The sequence below is a fragment of the Apis mellifera genome, linkage group LG4, assembly GCF_003254395.2.
Source record: "Apis mellifera strain DH4 linkage group LG4, Amel_HAv3.1, whole genome shotgun sequence".
Taxonomy (NCBI): Eukaryota; Metazoa; Arthropoda; class Insecta; order Hymenoptera; family Apidae; genus Apis; species Apis mellifera.
In genome coordinates this window covers 13,208,742-13,230,972 of record NC_037641.1, presented here as the reverse complement: position 1 = coordinate 13,230,972, position 22,231 = coordinate 13,208,742, and the positions used below count along the sequence as shown (strand labels likewise).

The 22,231-nt window shown below is 53.6% G+C and overlaps 1 protein-coding gene across 5 annotated transcripts in view; it reads left to right on the top strand.

The window, feature by feature from the left end:
* LOC408767 (protein dachsous) overlaps positions 1 to 22,225 on the top strand; it is a 175,239-nt gene extending 153,014 nt beyond the window's left edge. For all 5 annotated transcript variants that reach the window (XM_026440137.1, XM_026440140.1, XM_026440139.1 and 2 more), the window contains exons 4-17: positions 1,853 to 2,016; positions 2,090 to 2,494; positions 3,885 to 4,293; positions 6,025 to 6,303; positions 6,426 to 6,649; positions 6,782 to 7,448; positions 7,527 to 7,877; positions 8,679 to 9,005; positions 9,079 to 9,568; positions 12,762 to 13,716; positions 13,785 to 14,070; positions 15,921 to 16,217; positions 17,931 to 18,393; positions 18,463 to 22,225. In XM_026440137.1, coding sequence (XP_026295922.1) covers positions 1,853 to 2,016; positions 2,090 to 2,494; positions 3,885 to 4,293; positions 6,025 to 6,303; positions 6,426 to 6,649; positions 6,782 to 7,448; positions 7,527 to 7,877; positions 8,679 to 9,005; positions 9,079 to 9,568; positions 12,762 to 13,716; positions 13,785 to 14,070; positions 15,921 to 16,217; positions 17,931 to 18,393; positions 18,463 to 20,890 — 7,745 coding nt within the window. In that variant the 3' untranslated portion in view covers positions 20,891 to 22,225. The remainder of the gene's footprint in view (positions 1 to 1,852; positions 2,017 to 2,089; positions 2,495 to 3,884; positions 4,294 to 6,024; positions 6,304 to 6,425; positions 6,650 to 6,781; positions 7,449 to 7,526; positions 7,878 to 8,678; positions 9,006 to 9,078; positions 9,569 to 12,761; positions 13,717 to 13,784; positions 14,071 to 15,920; positions 16,218 to 17,930; positions 18,394 to 18,462) is intronic.
* Positions 22,226 to 22,231: the final 6 nt, after the last annotated feature.

Sequence of the window (22,231 nt, the reverse complement as noted above, 5' to 3'; positions counted from 1 at the left end):
CGTTCGTCTCGGGGACTCGTTCCGTTTCGATCCGTTGTTGCGCGATACCGATCTCGGAGGAGGGGGGCGAGGGGATGGAGCGGGTGGTTGGTTCCACGATCCGGCGTCGGATTCGCGGAAAATGTTCGGTTCCACGATCCGCTCGAACGATCGCCCTCGGAACGCCGATTATTAAACGGAGCCGGTGGTGGTGGTGGTCGGTTTCCTTTCGGACACGCGGCCGATTCGCCCGTATCGTAATTATATATACGGAGATAGTGGATGGATCCTCCTCTCGCGGCGAGACTCGACTCGGATGGAAAAAGATCACGCGGACGTTTAATAACACGGGAATGCCGAATGGGTGTAGTAGACGTGTAGTAGCCGCGGCGCGTCCCGTACCTTTCTACCACGCACTCGTGTACGCGCTTTCACCGATACTTTACAATTACACTTTTACGACGCGCAATTTCGTACAAACTCGCTTACATTTGCGCGCGCGCGCAATCTTGACGGCGTGCACGTACGCGAGCCACATTTACATGTGGCGGGGACGAGTTTCGCAGCAATTTTAATAACACGGCTATCGAGTGGCGGTAAGCACAAGTTTCGCTCTCTCTTTTTGCTTCTTCCCCGGATCGATATCGATCCGTGGCCTCGCGAGAAGCGCGAATTGACTTTGTTTCCCCGCGAAACTTCTTCTTCTCCTTTTCTTAATCGCCAATCCGTCGAGAAATTTTTTTTTTTTCTCCCGTCGAGACGTGCTCGATTTATCGCGGAGGATATAACAGGGGATTATTAGAAAGGGAGCGAAATGTGGAATGGCTATATAAATAGGGATCCATAAATTATGCGATCCACGTACGCGACCGAGTACCATCTTTAAGGCCGATGTCGTTCCACTCGTCTCGGCTCGATACGATGGCGGGGGGGAGGTATACACTCCCGGCCCCGATCTTACCGGATATCGTGGAAATGGAGGAGCTCGGCTACCTTCCACGTAAACGGACGGAGGCGGTGCTTATTCCTTATCCCCGTCTACCAGGTTTTTCCCTCGCGTCCGCGGGATAGGGGGAAAGGAAAAACTCGATCGGTTCCATGGGAGAGAGGATCGCGACGCGGTAGACCGCGGACGAAACCTAGTCGGGGAGGGACGTCCCGTTTTGGATCCAAGTGCGATCGATCGATCCGAGCAATTATCGACGAGCGTCTGGCCGAGGAAAAAAGAGGGGGAGGGAGGAAAAAAGGGAGGAGAAAAACTTGGAAACTTGCGCGTCATCGGAGTCGCGGAGACGGGTTCGAAACGTTTACGTACACGAAAAAATCGAGTATCGCAATGGCGACTCGAAATGTCACGAAAGATATTGGCGAGACAAAGGCTGTAACGGTTCTTTGGATAGGACGGGCGAAGACGATCCTAGAAGTCGAACGCGAGAACAATGCCACGTGGGATCCCGGCGGAACATCCCCGTAGCTGTTGGCGCGTGGAATGTGGGCGGACAGGAAAGGGCACTCGGGAAACGTTTCCTCCTCTCTCTCTCGTTGTCGCGCTAACGATTTCCCCGTCTGCTCGATTCACCTTGGAAAGTCGCGAATTCGATCGAATCCACCCAAGATTTTCGAGAAAGGAGGAAGGGAACGAAACGCATACGCGAGAACAAGTCCGAGTTATAATTAACGAGCAACTTGCTTCTCTCTCTCTCTTTCGTTCTTTTCAAAAGAGACGAAGCAGCAGTCTCGGTTCGCCGAGGTCGAGGGAAAAAAATTAATACGATGGAAAGATTCGAGCTTCCTCGGAACGATGATTATTTAAAAGTAGAAGAAAAAGCCACTTTGTAGCCACGTTTAACGAGGATAATAACTGTGTTCGCAGGTGAACGGCCAACCAGATTTTATTTGGCGAAGGAAGAACCGGATCTAAGTATAGATCCCGTCACGGGTATGATTCGAATTCGCGTCCCGTTGGACCGGGAAACGCGGGACAAGTACATTCTGAGCGTGGAGGCACGGAATGGAGTTACCACGGGCTACTGTCAGGTGAGAGTCGAACGAACGAGGTGGGATATCGTGGACGAAACGAACGTTCACTCGTGTCGATATTGGCGCACAGGTGGAGCTGAACGTGGAGGACGTGAACGACAACGGGCCGACGTTCCCGACGAGCAGCGTGCGAATATCCGTGGCGGAGTCGCACCCCCTTCACGCGCCCCTCTACGTGGCGCACGCGACCGACCCCGACGTGGTCCCCTCCCACCCGATCCGCTACGCGCTCGGCCAGAACAGCAACGACCTGTTCGGGATAGACGCCCGCTCCGGCGAGCTCTATCTGTCGAGGAGGCTGGATTACGAGACGCAGCAACGGCACGGCCTCCTGATAAGGGCGCTGGACGGCGGCGGCCTCTCCGCCAACCTGAGCCTCAGCGTCGAGGTGCAGGACGTGAATGACAACCCCCCAGTGTTCGAGAGGAACGAGTATCACGTGGAGGTTCCCGAAGGCGCCAAGCTCGATTCCCAAGTGAGAAAAATCTTCATTACACGCCCGTCACGCGGCCATTTGTCGGCCGGGGAGGGACGCGCGGTAGGATCCCCTTTCTCGGACATGGAAATGTTCACCGAGCGGAGAAAGAATAGGAAGGGTGGGGGAGAAGTTCTGGATCTCTGGGAGGATTCAACTCTCTCCTTCCCTTTTAACTCGTTCTCGAATTCGTCTTCCGCCGGGACGGAACCAACCCCCTCCATTTCTCCTCCCATTTTCGTTTCTCCTTCGATTAGTAGTAGACTCGCTCTTCTCGTGGACTACTATTCAAGAATTTTAACGATGATCCTATACGATAGATAATCGTGGAAAATTTCGAATCTCGATTGTTTCGAGGGTAGGGAAAGAGCGATTAGCTATTGGGCGCGGGGGAACAATACGTTCGTCATCCGAGGAGGCGATATCTAGTCGTGGAACGAGCGACGAACACCGATTCCTCGCGGTGGTAGCCACCGGTGGACGTAATCCACGAATACGAGGATACCGATGACGAATGGGCGAGAGATGGTTGCCGCGAGATAGGCCCGTTAAATGACGTCACATTTTTAATACAACGGATACACGAGGGTACGATAGGACGACCGAGGAATCGCCCCTCTCCCTCCCTCCCTCCTCCTTCCTCCTTCGATCTCTCGTTCCATCTTTCTCCCGGCGTACACGTATATATCGGTGGTACCTATCGGCGAAACAGATCTGTGAGCTGTCGGTGGTATCCAGACAATATCTTAGCCGCGACTGAGAGAGAGAGAGAGAGAGGAGAAGAAGGGGAGGGAGGGGGAGGGAGAGAGAGAGAGAGCCGCAGCTAGCGAAGCCGGCCACAGTGAGCGTAACCCTTCACCCGCCGCGAACTAATAACGTACAGTTAGACACATTACTGCCTGCTCCCACGTCAGGTTCTTCTTCTAATGGTGGCCGATCTCTCTCCTCCTCCCTCCTTCTCGGTGGCGGCACACCGTTTCGTCCTTCTCCCTTCAACCTCGCGTCGCCTTCTCTCCCCTGCTTCGCCATCCATCATTGCCCGTGCGCCAGCTTCGTGCACGGGATACCAACTTATATATACCCTCTTCTCCTTCTTCTTCTTCTTCTTCTTCTCCTCCTCGACCTCCGTAATTCACGATCCTCCCGCGCTGGAAAACATCGACCGGTTCGAACGCATTTAGGGTTCGCGGTGTTTCGATGCGTTTAATTAATACGGAACGACCGGATAGACTGGTCTCTTGTGTCTCCTCGCCGCCTCTTTCTCCCTCTCCCGCTCACTTTTTCGTCCATCTTTCCAGCCGAACGGAACTCTTTTTTTTTTTTTTCCTTGTTGTCGGAGTAAAATATTTATACATATATATAATCTCGTTCTATTATATATACATCGCAGATACTCCAAGTGACCGCGGTCGACCTGGACACGGGCAACAACGCTCGGCTGAGTTACCGGCTCCAAGGATCGACGGCGTTTCGAATCAGCCCCAACACCGGATGGATTTATCTGGCGCAAGTGCTCGATCGAGAGAGCTCGGATAGACACGCGCTCACGGTGCTCGCGACCGACAACGGTTCCCCCGCCGCGACAGCGAGCACTTCCGTGCTGGTCACGGTGCTCGACGACAACGACAACGATCCCCGCTTCGAGAAGGAGTTTTACGGATTCGAGCTGCTGGAGAACTTGCCCTCGGGTACGCTGGTCGGATCCGTGAGCGCCTCCGATCCCGATCTCGGCAAGAACGCGCTGCTCAGGTACGCGGTGGTCCAGGCCAACAGCAGTTTCACCGTCGACCCCGACACAGGTAAGACCTCTCTTTCCCCTATATATATATATATGTACTCGAGTGTTTACGAAACCTCGGCCAACAACTCCAACGACCAAATAGATCGTCCCACGCGAGGGGAAAAAAAAATATTTGCGAATCCTCTCCCCCTCTTTTGCGCGTTTCCATCTCGACGACCAATATTGAATACTCTCGCGTCGTATCTCGCGAAGAGAGAGAGAGAGAGTTCCTTCTCTTCCTTTGCTTCTTCGCGTACGTAGCACGTGGAACATCGGTTCCGATCGTTTGCGAGGTCCTTTTTTTTGGAAGCGGAGGGAAGTTTGGGCGAACCGAGTCCACGGGTTCCACGGGACGTGAGAGACGTCCTCCAGAGTTTGGCGCGCGCGCGCGCGCGCGGCCGTTGAAGATTTATAGCGGTCGAAGGAAGAAAAAGAAGCGGAGAAGCGTAAATTTATTTTTGATACGAATACCTTTAATTGGAGGACCATACAACGGAATATCGGAGATACGAACAGTGGCGCGATTATTTCGTTTTTGTAACATCTCCCCTCGCTTCGTGGATATCAAAGTATAATCCCGTAAGAGTGGTGCTTTCACCTTGGCGGCGTGTAACGAATCAGCGGAAAGGGCCCGGGTTCAGCGCACACCGCGAAACGAGCACGCACGCTGCCTCTCGTATGCTACGCGCATACGTGGTTTGATTGGCATGCGACACGAGAGTATTTGTGTACACGCTGGTTCGAGACCAGGCCGGCCGGCCAGCCGGCTCTTCCTCTCGTCGTATCGTACCGGAGAAGAAGAAGAGGAGGAGGGGGAGGAGAAAGAAGAAGAAGAAGAAGAAGAAGAAGAAGAAGAAGAAGTCTCTCGGCTGCCTGTTTGCGGAGGATCGAGCTTCTCGAGCCATCCCAGCGCGAAACTGCCACGGCTCGCAAATAAAAATACGATCCCCCTCTCGTTGCCGGAAGTATCAGTTGTCCCGTCGTACCGCTACCTCTCTCTCTCTCTCTCTGCCTCTACGCACACACGTCCGCGTAGGTGAATTTAGAAAGATGGATCGTTTTTCCCGATCGACAACGGCACGGCACGGATTTCCAAATATTAGAAGAAACGGCGGTTGGGAACGGAAAGAAGAACGGAGAGGGCCTCGGTCCCCTGAAGTTGGTCGTGGCACGGTCCCACGGTTAACACGAGAAACGCATTAGCACGCGTCCTACGATATACTTCTTATTGTTCCGCGATGGTATCCCTCGATGCCGGCGCGTTTGCATGTTCCTCGTCGATCGTTTGTCTTCCGAACGACGAGCGCGCACCGCTCCTCGTCTCGCGTCCCCGCGTCTCTAGCTACGCGGAGAATTCGTAGAGGCACGCGGCCGTCCTCTCTCTCTCTCTCTCTCTCCTTCGACCCTGTGTGTGTACACGAATTATTATCCCGACCCCCTTCCACGTTGGAATAGTTCCGACTAGGCGCTTGCTTAATTACCTATTAATGCGGCGACCGGTCCAGAGAAGACAGCTACCTTCTTTCTTTCTTTCTTTTCCTTCTCTCGGTCCCTTTTCTTTCGCGAGATACGCGGTTGCATCCGATTATAATATGAGAGGGAAGGACGAAATACGATATAGTCGAAGGCGCGAGCAAGGAATTCGAACGTTCTCTCGATTACGATTATTCTCCAATTAACCTGTTTCCGGCAAAAATTGTTCAGGATCTTTCTTCCACGCGATGATAATCCTCCTTTCGATTGTTTCCAGGCGAGATCATCACGAAAGAACCGCTGGACCGGGAAACGAAAGGGGTGCACGAGCTGGTTCTCGAGGCCAGGGATCAGGGAACTCCGTCGAGGGCGGCGAGGGTGCCTCTCAAGATCACGGTCCTCGACGTGAACGACAACTCGCCCGAGATCGTGGATCCTCAAGGGGACGTGGTCAGCGTGAGGGAGGAGCAACCACCGGGGACGGAAGTGGCGAGGGTCAGGGCTTTGGACACCGATCTCGGCGAGAACGCATCCGTCACCTACACTATTCTCAAAGGTACATATATATATATATATATTCTCTCTTTCTTCCGCGATCGAAACGAAATCGATTCTCTCGAAGCGAACTCTCGAAATACTCGCAAAATCGATATATACAGTCGGGTGGATACTTCTTAGATCGAGACTCGGACGGTTACAACGTTTTCACCATTGACCCGATCACGGGGATGATCAGGACGAAGGCGGTGCTCGATCACGAGGAGCGGAACGTGTACCGGGTGTCCGTGAAGGCGACGGACGCGGGCCGGCCACCCCGCCACAGCATACGCGCGCTCAGAGTGGAGGTTTTAGCGCTCGCGGACAACCGGCCGACCTTCACCAGTAGCAGCCTTACCTTTAACGTGAGTATCTCGCCACGATCTCGCGCCAGATGAAACTTTCCTCGTCGATTCGTCCTTCTCTCCCATCAGAGAGAGAGAGAGACGAGTCGAATTTCTCGGCGGATTATTAAAGGAAGAAGGGACGCGATCTAGGTACGGGAGGACGCGAGTATAGGACAAGCGGTGGGCTCGGTGTCGGGGGCGGGTCCCGCTGGGCGCGTGGCCTTCACCTTGGACTCTCTCACGCCCATCAGCGAATTTCCAGCGTTCGACGTGGACCGAAGCTCGGGCCAGCTGGTGGTCGCCCACTCCCTCGACCGGGAGAACGTGAGCGAGTACCACCTGGAGATCCGCGCGCTCGACACCACCTCGATCGGCAACCCCCAGAGCATCGCCGTCTCGGTGAAGATCGCGATCGAGGACGCGAACGACAATCCGCCCCGCTGGCCCCAGGACCCGATTACGGTCCGCGTGTCGGAGAGGGCTGCGATCGGCTCCACGATCTACAACTTGACGGCCGTCGATCTGGACAGCGGCCTGAACGGGGACCTGCGCTACGGCCTCGTGGCCGAGTTTCCGCCGAGGGACAGCTTCGCGGTCGATTCCCTGACCGGCGCTCTCACGCTTGCCAAACCGTTGGACAGGGAGGAGAGGGCGGAGTACACGTTGATCCTGAAGGCGTCGGATCGCGCGCCGCCCGGCGAGCGCTTGGCCTCCACCGTCACGGCGAGGATCATCGTGCTCGATCAGAACGACAACGACCCGATTTTCGTCGCCCCCGAATCGACCAAGATTCCCGTCACGCCGGATCTCTTGCCAGGTGAGGGCAACCCTTGTTTACGTCGATGCTTTCCATTTCCTTATGCTTCGTACTTATACTCTCTTGTGAAAATCGCAGGGGCGACGTTGGTGAGAGTGGTCGCCGTGGACAAGGACGCGGGCGACAACGGGCGCGTGTCTTACGTGATCACGTCGGCGAACGAGGAGGCGAGATTCTCGGTCGGCTACGAGTCCGGCATAGTGAGCTTGGAGAGGCCGATGGCGAGATCGACGGAGCTCGAGATCACGGCCAACGATCACGGTTCCCCGCCCCGCAAGTCCACCCTCAGGCTGACCCTCTCGCTGGCTTCCGGCCAGACCAACGGACCTCCCCGGCTCCTGCTCGCCAACCCCGTGGCTAGGATTTCGGAGGACCTGCAGGTCGGAGCGCCGGTGCTCAACGTCGCCGGCCCCATCATCGCCGACCAAGGTGAGCGCTCGTCGACTCAATGCGATTCTTCCATTCGCACCCGATCGGTATCCCATCGATAAATCCGATCCCGTGCGTAAAATACGAGAACGGTGGAAAGAGAAGACGATGGGAGACGATAGAGGCGCGGTTAACAAAAGCGGGGCGACTTATCGATCTCCACGCACACGCTCTCGACAAGGACGCGCGCGAGAGGACCAAAAATGGGGCCTCTACCCTTTTTAGGCGTTCCGCTCGCCTTATTGTTCGCCTCGCCGCTGGGAACACAGAAGGGGCTGTCAATTTAGCGCGGAACGTGAAATTACGTTCTCCTATCCCCGTATCCTATCACCCTCCCTCCCTATGAAGGTTCCGCTCCACGGGTTTTCGAGTTTGCTTTTCGCCTAGACCTCGGGAAGGATCGCTCTGGAAAACGAAAATATACGGCGAATTCGGCCTCCTTCCTCTCGAAGGAGGAAAAGAATACCACCGCTTCTGGTTTCGCGCTTATCCTGAGCGGCCGTGTATTATCGAGGAGGAGCGCGCATTAGCGCGTTCCGGCGAAAGGGGTCTCCCTCGAAGGACGAGGCGCACGAAAAGGGACGACGGGGCGAAACAATGGCCGCGTATATCATCGTGGCCGCCAGGTTGCCGCGGTGCACGCATAGGCAAATCACCCGGCCGAGCGTTGCAGCGTGTGCGTGCGCGGTAGTCCTCCCGACTGGGTGGAGAGAATCATCGTGAATAAGAAAGGATCGAAGAGAGAGAAAAAGAGAGACGTAGTCTCGATCGAATCTCGTTGATCGAATCTCGTTGATTCAGGTAACGTGAGCTTCGGTATCCCGAGCAACGCTGCCTCGGATAAATTCACCGTTTTGCCGAGCGGCCTGGTCACGCTTCGGGGTCCCCTGAACCGCGAGGAAGTCTCCCGCTACTCGGTCCCGATCCTGGCCAGATCCAGCAAACTGTTGGACATCGCCACCCTCGAGGTCCTGGTAATGGACGAGAACGACAACAGCCCCGAGTTTCGCCCCGGTTCGTGTTACACCCTCGCCGTGCCCGAGAACCAGGGGACAGCCGTGATTCACACGATCGCGGCCGCAGACCTCGACGAGGGAAAGAACGGGGAAATTTATTACAGCATCGTGGGTAAGCGACACATCTCCAAGGAATATTTCTCCTTCCCTTCTCGAGCATCTATTTATCGTTTATTATCGTGCAGGTGGGAACATCGGCGCCAAGTTCGCGTTGGATCCAACGAGCGGTGCGCTGTCGATGTCGAATCTGGACAGAGAGTCGGTGTCCAAGTACGCGTTGACCATCTCGGCCAAGGACAAAGGCAGGCCGAGCTTGGAGGCGCGGTGCAACTTGACGGTGATCGTGCTGGACGTGAACGACAACGCCCCGACGTTCGTTCAGAATCAGTACGCCGAGTCTCGGCCTCGAGGGGGCTCCTCGGTCCCCGGCACGGCCGACTATCCAGCTTTCGGCTTCCCCTACGGATCCTCGTCCAACTATCCAACTAGCAGCCATCATCCGGCCAAGTACGTGGCTACCGTGTCCGAGGACGTGGCACCGGATTCGAGCGTGATGACCGTGAGAGCGACCGATCCTGATCAAGGGGTGAACGGCAAGATCACGTACGCCATAGCCGAAGAGACGAGTTGGTTGTTCAGGGTTGACAATTTAACGGGCGTCGTTACCACGGCTGGGTAAGTTCTCTCTTTCGCGGACTAATTTCATTCGTTAATTATCGCGCGACTTTTATTACGCGTGGTCGCGATTAGGATCGCCGGGATGCTACGGCGTCGTAAAACAGAGAAGCAACAGTGGCAATGGTAGTAGGAATGGAAGGGAAAAGGAAAAGAAAGAAACGATCGGGGGAGAGGAGGAACGTCTAGGAACGTTGTAAAATTATAAAGTCGATGCGAGCGAACGATGCACCGCGGCCGATTAGCCGATTCCGTATGCATAACCCGTCGCCACGGATCAACGCGCTCTTCCTTCTCCCGTCCTTCTCTCCTAGCCTTCGCGATTCTACGCGCGATACACCATTCTCGTCAAATACTCTTTATACCCTTGCGTGGCTTCCGTCCGATCAAGGTCGAGTTTAATTAAACGGACCCATCTTCTCAGCCAAACTTCTCATCCTTCGTATCTTTCCTTGGTCGAGCGAAAATAAAGATAGAGACGAAATAAAGGGAGAGATCTATACAAGAGATCTATATATGCGTGTATATAGGTGTTGGTAGGGGGGAGGTAAGGAGCGCGACAGCCGTGTGTCATTTCAGGGGGACACCATCTGGCGTTTCAATGCATTATTTCAGCCGGCAAAAAGGCCGATATGCAGATCCCTGGCCGAGTCTTTCCCTCCCTCCGGATCGGTAGCCGAGGGGGCCGCCCATCGCCGTCGTGTCGCTGCGTCGCGTTGTCGTTGCTATCGCCGTTGTTAGCCGCGCTCCTTCTCTCCCCTCGTTCGTTCCCAGGACCACCCGGAAGAGATCGGGGCCGGGATAAGGGCAGCCGCGATAGCGGCCGCGACGATTCGGTATCGATAACGTCCCGATTACTCGAATCGTAGCGATCGCCGACACCTCGATTCCAACCGATATCGTCCCCGAGCATCGCGCTCGACCCCGAGTAACAAATATAAAGAAAGAAAAAAAGAAGAAGAAAACAAGAATACGATCGGAAGCTGCCACTCGTTACGATCGTAAATAACCGCGTCGATTATTTTCCGCGCTGTCGCATCGCATTGTTATTCCACGCTCGTTCAACGATTATTACGCGCGCGTACGAAGCAGGCGGAGACATCGGCGCATCGTTCGTAGGTCGGTGGCTCGCGAATTCACTCGCCTTTCCAACCGATAAACGAAGAATTATACTCGAAACGAGTAACGATCGAACAAAGTTCGATGACACTGTTTCTCTAGTGAGATGTTGTCTAGCGTTCCGTATTTCCTCGGCTTCGGCCTTCTCTTCCTCCTTCTTGAATAAGAGAAAAATTTGGAGCGAAACCCTTTTCCTTTGGGCAAACGACAGTTCAATGAAAATGTCTCGTCGGATCTATACTATATCTGATGGTTTAGCGTTCCTTATCTCCGTGGCTTTGGCGCGATTCAATCCTTCCCTTCCCCTTCTTGAACAAAAGAAAAAATCCCTTTGGAGCGAAATCTGTTGGTTCACAGTCCTTTGGACCGCGAATGGTAATTCGATGAAATGTTTCTTAGATATATACTATTTCTCTGCAGGGAAACTATGTCTGGTGGGTGTCTAACGCTCTTTCTTCCATGGCTTCAACCCTTTCCCTTCTCTTCCCCTTCTTGAACAAGAGAAAAAATTCCTTTAGTGCAAAACCTTTGTGGTAAGAGAATTGGTTCCTCTTTGGACCGCGAATGGCTCTTTCAACGAAAATGTCCCATTTCTTAGATATATACTATATCTGATGGATGTCTAGAGTTCCTTATCTCCGCGAGTTCGGCGCGATTCAATCCCTTCTCTTCCTCTTCTTGAACAAGAGAAAAAATTCCTTTGGTGCAAAACCTCTTTGGTAAGAGAATTCCTCTTTGGACTGAACGGCAATTCAACGAAAATATCTCATTTCTTAAATATATATCAGTGCAGAAAAGCTATATCTGTCATCTAGCGTTCCTTATTTCACTTTTGCTTTGGCAAAATTCAACCCCTTCCCTTCCCCTCCTTGAACAAAATCTCTTTGGAGCGAAATCCTTTTCCTTTAGATAAGAGAATTGGTCGGTTCCTCTTTGGACCACGAATGGCTCTTTCGACGAAAATATCTCATTTCTTAGATATATATTATATCGGTGCAGGAAAGCTATATCTAGTATTCCTTATTTCGCTTCTCCACGGCTTCGGCGCGATTCAACCTCTTCCCTTCCCCTCCTTGAACAAAATCCCTTTGGAGCGAAATCCTTTTCCTTTGGATAAGAGAATTGGTCGGTTCCTCTTTGGACCGCGAATGACAGTTCGACGAAAATGTCTCATTTCTTAGATATATATTATATCGGTGCAAGAAAGCTATATCTGTCTATCGTTCCTTATTTCGCTTTTCCATGGCTTCGGCGCGATTCAACCCCTTCCCTTCCCCTCCTTGAACAAAATCCCTTTGGAGCGAAATCCTTTTCCTTTGGATAAGAGAATTGGTCGGTTTCTCTTTGGATCGCGAATGGCAGTTCGACGAAAATGTCTCATTTTTTAAATATATACTATATCGATGCAAGAAAGCTATATCTAGCGTTCCTTATTTCGCTTTTCCACGGTTTCGGCACGATTCAACCCATTCCCTTCCCTTTCCTTCCCTTCCCACTTCTTGAACAAGAGAAGCGAAATCCTTTTCCTTTGGATAAGAGAATTGGTCGGTCCGCATATATATACTATATATATCTGGTGGATGTCGTCTAGCGTTCCTTATTTTCGTGGCGCGATTCAACCCTTCCTTTCTCCTTCTTGAACAAGAGAAAAAATCCTTTTGGAGTGAAACCTGTTGGTTCGCAGTTCTTTGGACTGCAAATGACAATTCGACGAAATGTTTCTTAGATATATACTATATCTGTGTAAGGAAACTATATCTAGTGGATGTCTAACAATCTTTATCTCTTTCTTCCACGACTTCAATCCCTTCCCTTCTCTTCTCTTTCTTAAACAAGAGAAAAAATTCCTTTGAAGTGAAACTTGTTGGTAAGAGAATTGGTTCGCAGTCCATTCGACGAAAATGTTCCATTTCTTAGATATATATTATATCGGTGCAAGAAAGCTATATCTGTCTATCATTCCTTATTTCGCTTTTCCACGCTTCGGTGCGATTCAACACCTTTCCTTCCCTTCCCTTCTCTTCCCCCTCCTTGAACAAAATTCCTTTGGATAAGAGAATTGGTCGGTTCGCAGCCCCTTGGACCGCGAGCGGCAGAGCTCGTACAAGTTCCTAGTGGTGGCGACGGACAGCGGCAAGTACGACGCGAGGAGCAGCACGATCCCCGTCGAGATACGGGTGAGCGACGTGAACGACAACGCGCCCGTGTTCGAGGAGTATCCTTTCCGTGCCCGTGTGTCGATCGGCACCCAGCCGGAGAAGAACATCGTGCGCGTGGTGGCGACCGACATCGACGAGGGATTGAACGGAGAGATAGTGTACTCGTTCCTGCACGAGCAGGAGAAGCCGAAATTCAGGATACACCCGAGCACCGGTGCCGTGACCGCTGCGTTGTCCCTCTCCCAGGACAACGGCAAGACCTACCACTTGGAGGTGGTGGCCAGGGACAAGGGGAACCCGCCGAGGAGCGCCCGAGGGTTGATCGAGCTGCGGGTCGGGGATCTGGCCGACCTGGCGCCCGTGTTGAAGTTTCAGAACGAGACGTACGAGGTGGTGGTGGGGGAGAACTGCGCGGCGGGCACCGAGGTGATCCGAGTGACGGCGGTGCGGTCGGACGGGCGAAGGCAACGCGTCTCCTACTCCCTTGGCTCTGGCAACGAGTCGGGGACGTTCGCGATCGACGAGGACACCGGGTCGATCCGTGTCAACGATCCCTCGCGGCTGGACGCGGAATCGTGGACCGACACGAGGGTGAGGCCCGCGGACGAGGGGGCGGAGGACGACGGCAGGACCAACTCGTGGGCGAGATCGTTGGAAGGCGTCGGGCAGCGGCCGAAGGAGAAGCCCAGGGAGAGCTCGAAGCACGTGTTGACGGTTGCCGCGAGGACCGCAGGCCCCGACCCCTTGGAAGCGTACGTCAAGTTGGTGGTGAAGGTGTCGGACGTGAACGACAATCCGCCCATCTTCACTCAGACCCAGTACTCGGCCACCGTTCTGGAGGGGAACGTGAAAGGGGATTTCGTGGTCAAGGTAAGAAAAGAGAGAGAGAGGAAGGAAGGAAGGGGAGAAATTTAATCTTGTCGATTACTTTTGCGCAGCTTTCGGCGAGCGACGCGGATCAAGGGATGAACGGTAGAATTCTGTACCATATCGTGGACGGGAATCCGGACAACGCGTTCACCATAAGCCCCCCTTACAGCGGAATAGTTCGGACGAACATCGTTCTGGACCGCGAGATTCGGGAAAAGTACAGGCTGACGATAATCGCGACGGATCAAGGGAATCCTCAGCTGACCGGCACCGCAGCGCTCAGCGTCAGGGTGATCGACATCAACGACAATCAACCCACGTTTCCGGAGCACAGTATCATCTCCGTTTCGGAAGGTAAGCCGTTTACGTTCGCTTCGAATTTCTTCGAAGATCGTCGGGAAGGGAAAAAGGAATCTCGGTTTTAAAGAAACGATACGCTCGAATTAATTAACATTCGGCCGCGTAACAATCCCGGAGCGAAGGTTGTTGAACCTGACGATTATTAGCCTCCTCCGTCCGTTGGCGTTCGAACAAATTACGACGCGAATACGCGTACACCTCTTTAATTTCGATCCGCGCTGTTGTCGCTCGCAATTAACTCGTTCGCGGCCAGGTTGCCGCACGATAACGACCTTGTTTTCTAACCTAATTGTCTAATAAATTGGAGTATAAACGGGATCTTCTCCTCCGAGGGAAAGATTCAATTTTCTTATTTATTACAAAGTTGAAACTGTTTACGATTCGATTTTGCGTAAAATTCGCCAATCTTAATTCGCCCGAGATTTAGGGACTACTTTCGTCGCGTGAGAAACGAAACGATCGCGCGCCAACGACGACGCGGAGAAAGAGAGGAGTGGAAGAGGCGAAGAAAGGGGAGAGAGAGTAAAAGCAATAGGGGGAAAAAAAAGAAGGAAGTATTTCAAGGTGGGAGCGCGTACTACTACTCTCCAAGTATAAAGTTAAGTGGCAAAGGATTTATGCCGGCATTAAAGTCCAACTGTTCGGAACAATCTGCATAACTTAGGCGAGGCTGCGAACGTCCGTTCGGATAACTCGCCTCTTCGGCCTCCCTACCTTCCTGTTTGTTTCCTTCTCCGTTTCGTATCGTTCCTCCATTGACAGATATGATTCAATGGAACGGGCGAGACCGAGCGGCCTCCGGTTTGACGAGCGTCCAACACGAAGAAAGTCGGATCGAAACGATTCGAAAAAACCGATCAGTGGAATAGTTACATGATCTCTCTCTCTCTTTTACCCTTTCGAGATTTAAACGCGCTTCGTTTAATTTTGTATTGATTTTTTTTGTAATCTTTTAATTCTAATCAAAGGAACGAATTTTGGGGCGTAAAAGAACGAGAGGTTCGTCCTTTTAGTAGCGCATCCAATCAAAGGATTGGATTTAATCGATCGAATCGGTTGCGAGAGTAGCGGCGGTTGACACGAGAAATGGAAACAATGGTAGACCACCGACGAGCGCATTTTCCGTACAAGGAGTACACTCGTATTTACGCGGCCGGTATCCTCGAGTCTCCGGGGACCTCCGGTAATCAGAATTACCGCGGTGTAACTTGGAGGGGGAGGGGGAGACGCGAATTTATTATTTCTACGCGTCTCGCCCTCCCAATATCGGGAGGTATACATACCCGATAGAGAGATCTTTGTTTCGGCTTCCACGCTACGAGCACGCGTTCGTTCGTAGGATCGTGCTCTCGAAACCGATTTACGCGACTTTAACGATCCACCCGTGAAATTTACGAGCGAGGAACGATGGTGGTGGTGGTGGTGCGCGTGCAACCTGGCCCCATTCCCCGTTCTTCTTTTTCACCTCGGGACTCTCGCGCGAAACTTTATTATTGCTCGGCCACGGGGATAGAGATTGGTGGTAATTTGGCCACGAGATTATCGCCTACGATCCGAGAGACCTACGAATCTTCTCCTCCGAGCGTTCTTCTTCTGCCACTAGCCAGAGATAGAGGCAAGCGATAAGCGAGGATTCGATGCATTTTAAACGCGACTCCCTCCAACTGTCTTTACCTTCGCGGAAGAGCTTTATATATATATATATACACACACGCGTATATACTTATCGCGAATGATCGTCCGTGTGTGACAAAGTGGTTCCAGGATGAGACACGGAGGATGAGAAAAGAATCGTAGGATGAAATCGGCAACATTTTTTTAAACTGACGGCACGTTTTCCACAGGTACGGCGGTTGGGACCGTGTTGACCACAATCACGGCCAACGACGTGGACAGTTCCCCGGCCTTGACCTATCGATTCGGCAACGCGACCGACCCAGGTCCGTTCAGCATCGATAGATACGGGGGCAAGGTCGTCCTCCGGAGACGCTTGGACGCCGAGACCAGGTCCGAGTATAGCCTCCAAGTGATCGCAAGCGACGGTATTCACGAAGCGACCACGGACTTGATAGTCCGCGTCACGGATCTCAATGACAACGCGCCGCGATTCCAGCAATCCGCTTACATCGCCACCCTGCCCGGTGAGTCTCTTTCTCTTCTTTCTACTTTTCTCCCCATTGTAATTCCATCCATAATTCCGCACGAAAACGGTGGAAAACTGTCTCTCGCGGGGGCGAGAAATTCTATTCGATCGACGTTGAAGCGAGAAGAGAAGAGGAGAGGAGGGGCGATGGCCCGAGGCGAGTCTCTCGGCGCGAAATAAACGCGAGTTTAAAAACTGGTTTTTAGTAGACACGCGTTGTCTTGTTGCCCGTGTTCCAAACTCGAATTGACACCGCGCCGAGATAAAACGCGGGAAAGAGAGGCGAAAGAGGAGCGTGACGAAGAGGACGAAAAAGAAGGGAGGGGGATCGATGAAAAGCTAGCTAGCCCCGGCAGAGCTACTCTCGAAGCGAAGGAATTAGGAGGAGGAGGGGGGACGAGAGCGAAAAGGAATGGGAAAGACGACGGGGACGACGAGGTTGGAGGGGGACGATGGGGGACGGAGAGAATTGCGAACGCCTCGCACATAAATAAACGCGGGGACACCGTTTGCGAGGCAGCCGAAAAGCCGCCTTCGCTGCAACCGCCACCCGAGATCGCCGGCTTCGAACACTCTCGAAACTTATTAAAAATACATAGGCCCGCGCCTAATGGTGCATTTGGGTGGGCGGTAGAGGGGTGACAAGGGGAAGGCCTGGATTGGCAGGAGGTGGACGTCGAAAGAGTGGACGGAGTGGGGGGTGGGGGAGCTCCCACGGCGACTTCTGCCTCGCGAATTTGCATCTTTCTTCTTGCGGTCGGTCCTCCTCCTCCTCCAGTAGATTCTTCCCTCCGCGAGTAGATTCTCGAATAGAGTGGGGAGGGAGAAGAAGTCGATCGAAACTTATCTTATCGGTCGTATCGCGGTGGTGGATGAAACGAACGATTATTATCGAAATACCGAGTATTAAATTGTCGACGAGGGAAGGTCGACGAAAGATCGAACGAAACGAAACGAAACGAAGCGAGAAGAGAATTCGTCCCATTCGTGTTACGTCGAGACGTCGATGCGATGCGCGTATATAACTCGACGATCATACGCACCTCGCGATAATTATAGAGTAACCTGTCTCTCACTTTCTCGGTTAAGATCCCCTTTCCTTCGAGGTCGTCTTACCTCCTCCTCCTCGCGGACATCCTCCCCAAAGGGCTGCGAGTTTTATTCCAGCCCCCTTCCCTCCTCTTCTTTTTTCGCTTTAGCTCGGAACTTGGCACATTAATGCCGAGTTATCCGACGATTTGAAACGCATCGAAATGATTTTTGTAGCCGCGAACCTGGCTCTCCATCCTGCTGGCCCCACGGCTCGGACCAGCGATTTATATAACTGGTTATTATTTCATACTTCCGTTCAGGCCGATGTCAGGACGGCTTATCCTCCTCTCCTTTACCGAGAAAAGAAAGAATCGTGGTCGGTGGTGGCGGTGGTTCTGCTCGAGGACGTGATGCTACCTCCGACAAAAAGAGACGAGGGGGGTACCTCGACCCCGTGCCCGTGATCCCTCCGTCTTTGTCCCGCTCCCTCGATTCCACGATAATCCCTCTCTTTCCTTTCCTTTCCTTTCCTTTCTTTTCCTTTCCTTTCGTTTCGTACGAACGCCGATCGATTTCCCCTCCCCTCCCCAATACGCTGCTATTCGACCTTTTTTCACCGTTTTCTCGCCTCTTTCGTTCTCTCCTTCTCTATCTTTTTTTCTTTTTTGCTTTCGAGCAGAGGGACGAGGAGGAGAGTTGCAAGAGATTGTGACGGTGAACGCGACCGACGACGATCTCACGGAGGACAACAGTCGGGTGAGATACCATCTGCTGAGAGCTACCAAAGGTTTCTCGGTGCATCCCGCGAGCGGCGTGGTGACGGTGAATCGCACCGCGATACCGCGGCCGTTGCCCAAGGAGGTTGAGTTGGCGATCGTCGCCGAGGATTACGGGAAACCGCCTGCCGCGTCCGTGTGCTCGGTCGTCGTACGATTGACCAGTTTGAAGAGCAGCAACTCGCCCGGCAAAGAGTACAAGATCACCGCCAAGGAGAACACTTGGAGGGGGACCACGCTGATGAGGTTGTCAGACGTGGACCTTTTGGACGGTAGCATCGTGGCCGGGGACGACGGTGGCACGTTCGAGGTATCGAGAGGAAGGTTGATCCTGTCCAAGCCGTTGGACAGGGAAACGAGGGACAAGTAAGGGATCGAAATCACTCCACCGATTTTCGCCGATTCTCTCTTCTCACTCACTCACTTCTTTCTCAGATACGTTCTACGATTGGGCTCGAGGGACGAGAACTCGACGACCGGATCCCTGGTGGGGGACGAGCCCGTTACGGTGATCGTGACGGTGGAAGACGCGAACGACAATTACCCCCGTTTCTCGGAGGATGTGCACCAGGTGTCGATCAAGGAGAACGCTGCCCGCGGGGCGACGGTGGCCGTGTTGCGCGCCAAAGACGACGATCTCGCGGGCACCGCGGCCGCCAATCTCGTCTACGAGATCACGTCGGGGAACGACGGCGGCCTGTTCCGCGTGGACAGGGCGACGGGCGCCGTCCTAGTGAACGCCACCCTCGACTGCGACCTCGAGCCGGACGTCCACAATCTGGTGGTGATGGCGTGCGACACGGACCCGGCCACCCCGTTGTGCGCCTTGACCAGGCTTCGCGTCCGCCTCGAGGACGTGAACGACAACTCGCCCAAGTTCCCGGTGCCCGAGTATCTCGAGTTCGTCGGGGAGAACGAGCCGGTCGGGACCACCGTGTTCTCGGCCCGCGCCTCGGACCTCGACCGCGGCATATTCGGCGCGCTCAACTATTCGATCGTGTCCGCCGCTGCGACCGGCTTCTCCGACATCGACGACAGCTGGAGGTTGTTCGCCGTGGACGGCAAGTCGGGCACGGTGACGACCCGCGCCGTCTTCGACTACGAGCTGCGCAACAGGTACGCGTTCACCCTGCGCGCGACCGACACGGGCGGTCGGACGGCGGCCGTCAGGGTGAGGGTGGAGATCGAGTCGAGGGACGAGTTTTATCCCCAGTTCACCGAGAGGATGTACAGGTTCGGGATGAGGAGCGGGGCCAGGATACTGGCGGGGACGGTGATAGGCCACGTGACGGCTACGGATCGGGACAAGGGACCGGACGGTCGAGTCGTTTATCAACTAACCTCTCAGCATCCGTACTTCAAGCTGAACCGTACGACGGGCGCGTTGATCGTGAAGCAGAAGCTGTTGCACCTGGACATGGACGTGGAGGAGTCGTCGAGGTTGGTGGTGAGCGCGAGCTCGGGCAGGCAGGGCTCGTTGTCGAACATGACCGTGGTCGAGATCACGTTGACGGACGAGAGCGAGGCGAACGAGGGGACGGCGAGGGGAGGCGCCACCGCTTTGGCAACGCCGAACGACGTGGGAGGAGGGGCTTCGGCCAACGGCGGCGACGAGGACGGCGAGGAGGACGGCGGGAAGAGCGGCGAGGACAAGAGGGGCAGGAGCAAGAGCGGGGGCAACATGGCAGTGGCGACGTCAGGCGGGTTGGCCGATTGGGCGCTGGGTCTGCTGATCGCTCTGCTCCTCTTGGTGGTCGCGTTCGGCGCCGTTTTCCTCTACCTTCACCTTCGAAACCGAAGGCACAAGAAGCCCGGAACCAAGCCCGGGTTGAACGGCGAGAGCAACGCGACCGCGTCCAACAGCTACGTGGACCCGAGCGCTTTCGACACGATACCGATCCGCAGCGTGGGCGGGGTGGGGGCCGGGGGGAACGGCGGGTCGGGGGCCGGGAGCGGGGGAGGCGGCGGGGCGTCGTGCCAATTCGCGCCCCCCAAGTACGACGAGATCCCGCCGTACGGCACGTCGGGCCAATCCGGGCAGCAGCAGGCCACGTCCGAGCTGTCGGGCAGCGACCAGTCGGGCTCGTCGGGGAGAGGGTCGGCCGAGGACGACGGGGAGGACGAGGAGATACGCATGATCAACGAGGGGCAGCAGACGGGCGACTCGGCCAGCGATCTCTCGGTGCACAACACCCAGGAGTATTTGGCTAGGCTCGGGATCGTGGATCCGCCCGCGGGCACGCCGAGGAGGCCGCCCGAGGCGCTGCCCCTCGACAGCTTGCACTTGTTCGAGGACGAGGCGGCCACCGAGGCGGACATCGCCACCCTGATCTACGGGAAGATCGGGGAGCCGGGGAGGCCGATGTCGGGCCTCGAAGTTCCGGGCGGCCCGTCCATGAACGGTTCCCTCAGCTCGATCGTGCACAGCGAGGAGGAGTTGACGGGATCGTACAATTGGGACTACTTGCTCGACTGGGGCCCCCACTACCAGCCGTTGGCCCACGTGTTCAGCGAGATCGCCAGGCTAAAGGACGACGCCGCGAGCGTGCAGAGCGGCAATTCGGGCAGCAGCGGCAAGACCAAGTCTGTACATAAAGCCCCGCCCCCCCCGTTGCTCACCTCCGTCGCCCCGAGGTCGCTAGCCGCCCCCGCGCTGGCCAGAGGCATCCTTCCCAGGTCTCCCATCAGCCACGACGCCTCCACCTTCCCCTCGGCCGCCCTCAGCCCCAGCTTCTCCCCATCCCTCTCCCCTCTGGCCACCAGAAGTCCTAGCATCAGCCCTTTGGTCCCACCCGCCACCCAAAGGTCCGGTCAAAGTGCCAACAGGGGTATTCCGGTTACCGACGCCGAGTTGAGGATTTAACCCTTTGTTTTTCTTTTTTTTTTTTTTTTTTTTACTTATACCCGTCCAATTATCCTCGCGTCACGTCGCGTTCATCATTACCGTGTTGTTATTATTATTATTATTGTTTACGCATCGATCCCGAATGAATTGTACATTTCGATGTAATAGCGATTCGTTAAAGTTGCGAGCGATTTCTTTTTTTTTTTTTTTAAGCAAGCGTATTATGTAAACGATCCAATTTTTCATTCGCGTAGAGGGTGTTGAACGATACGCTCGAGATTCCAATGCGTGATTTCCAATGCGCAGCGTGTATAAAATAGAGATTAGAGATCGTTAAGTTTGACTAACCTTCGCCGGGATTCTCGAAGGTGCAAAGGTGCATATATATATATATATATATATTTTATTTTCCTCGTGATAAAGTTTTACGCGCCTAGGTGTAGAATCGAAATATCGAGCGTTTGTAGATAATCGATCGTTTTTTTTTTTTTTATTATTTTTTCTCGTCCGCGTAAAGAATCGTAGCGTACCTATTGTTCGACAAGTTACGATTCGCGAGAGGCGCGATATTTTTCTAGAAAGTCTATCGTCTAGCTTGCCGTTTCGATCGCCGTCGCGTCGATCGATCGATAGTGAAAATAATACTCGATTTGTTTGTAAATAAAAAAAGAGTCCGTAAATCGACTCGTAGCTGTTAAGTGATCGTGTAAATAATACTCATTCGACGAATGATTAAGAAAAGAAAATAGGAGAAGAAGAGGAGGAGAAGGAAGAAGAAGAAGAAGAAGAAGAACTGCCTTTTATATATGTATATGTATAATCAAAAGATAGACTGTTCACTGTTCGATGCTCATACCTTTGTACCCGTGCCCGTTGAAACGTAAGACTGTGCGGTGACCTAATTTTTTTTTGTTTTAATCGTAGAACGAAACGGGAGAATCGATCGATCGCTCGAACGTATTTAACGTATCCCTGGAGCGCGCGATGCTGCGACGTTGATGTTGAGCTTTCGGTTCGAAATTGCGCCGTACGAGCGTATTCGATCGATTCGAAGGAGATCACCACCCGTTTCGTTTCGTTTCGTTTCGTTTCGTCACTTTTCGCGTTCGTTTTTTTTTTTCGGAGAAAAAGGATCCCAAGTGATTTTTTCAGCCAGGTACATACGCGTGTATACATATGAAATTAATTAGAAAATAGATGTGTCGTATTTTGTATAAAAGAAAGAAAAGGAAAAAAAAAAAAGAAAGAAGAAAAGGACAACTCTCTGTACAAAGACTCTTCCGTGAGCCAGCCCCGCCCCCAACGATTCGCCTCGCGGCGAATCTTAAATAAATGAATTTTTTAGGAATTTGATAAATT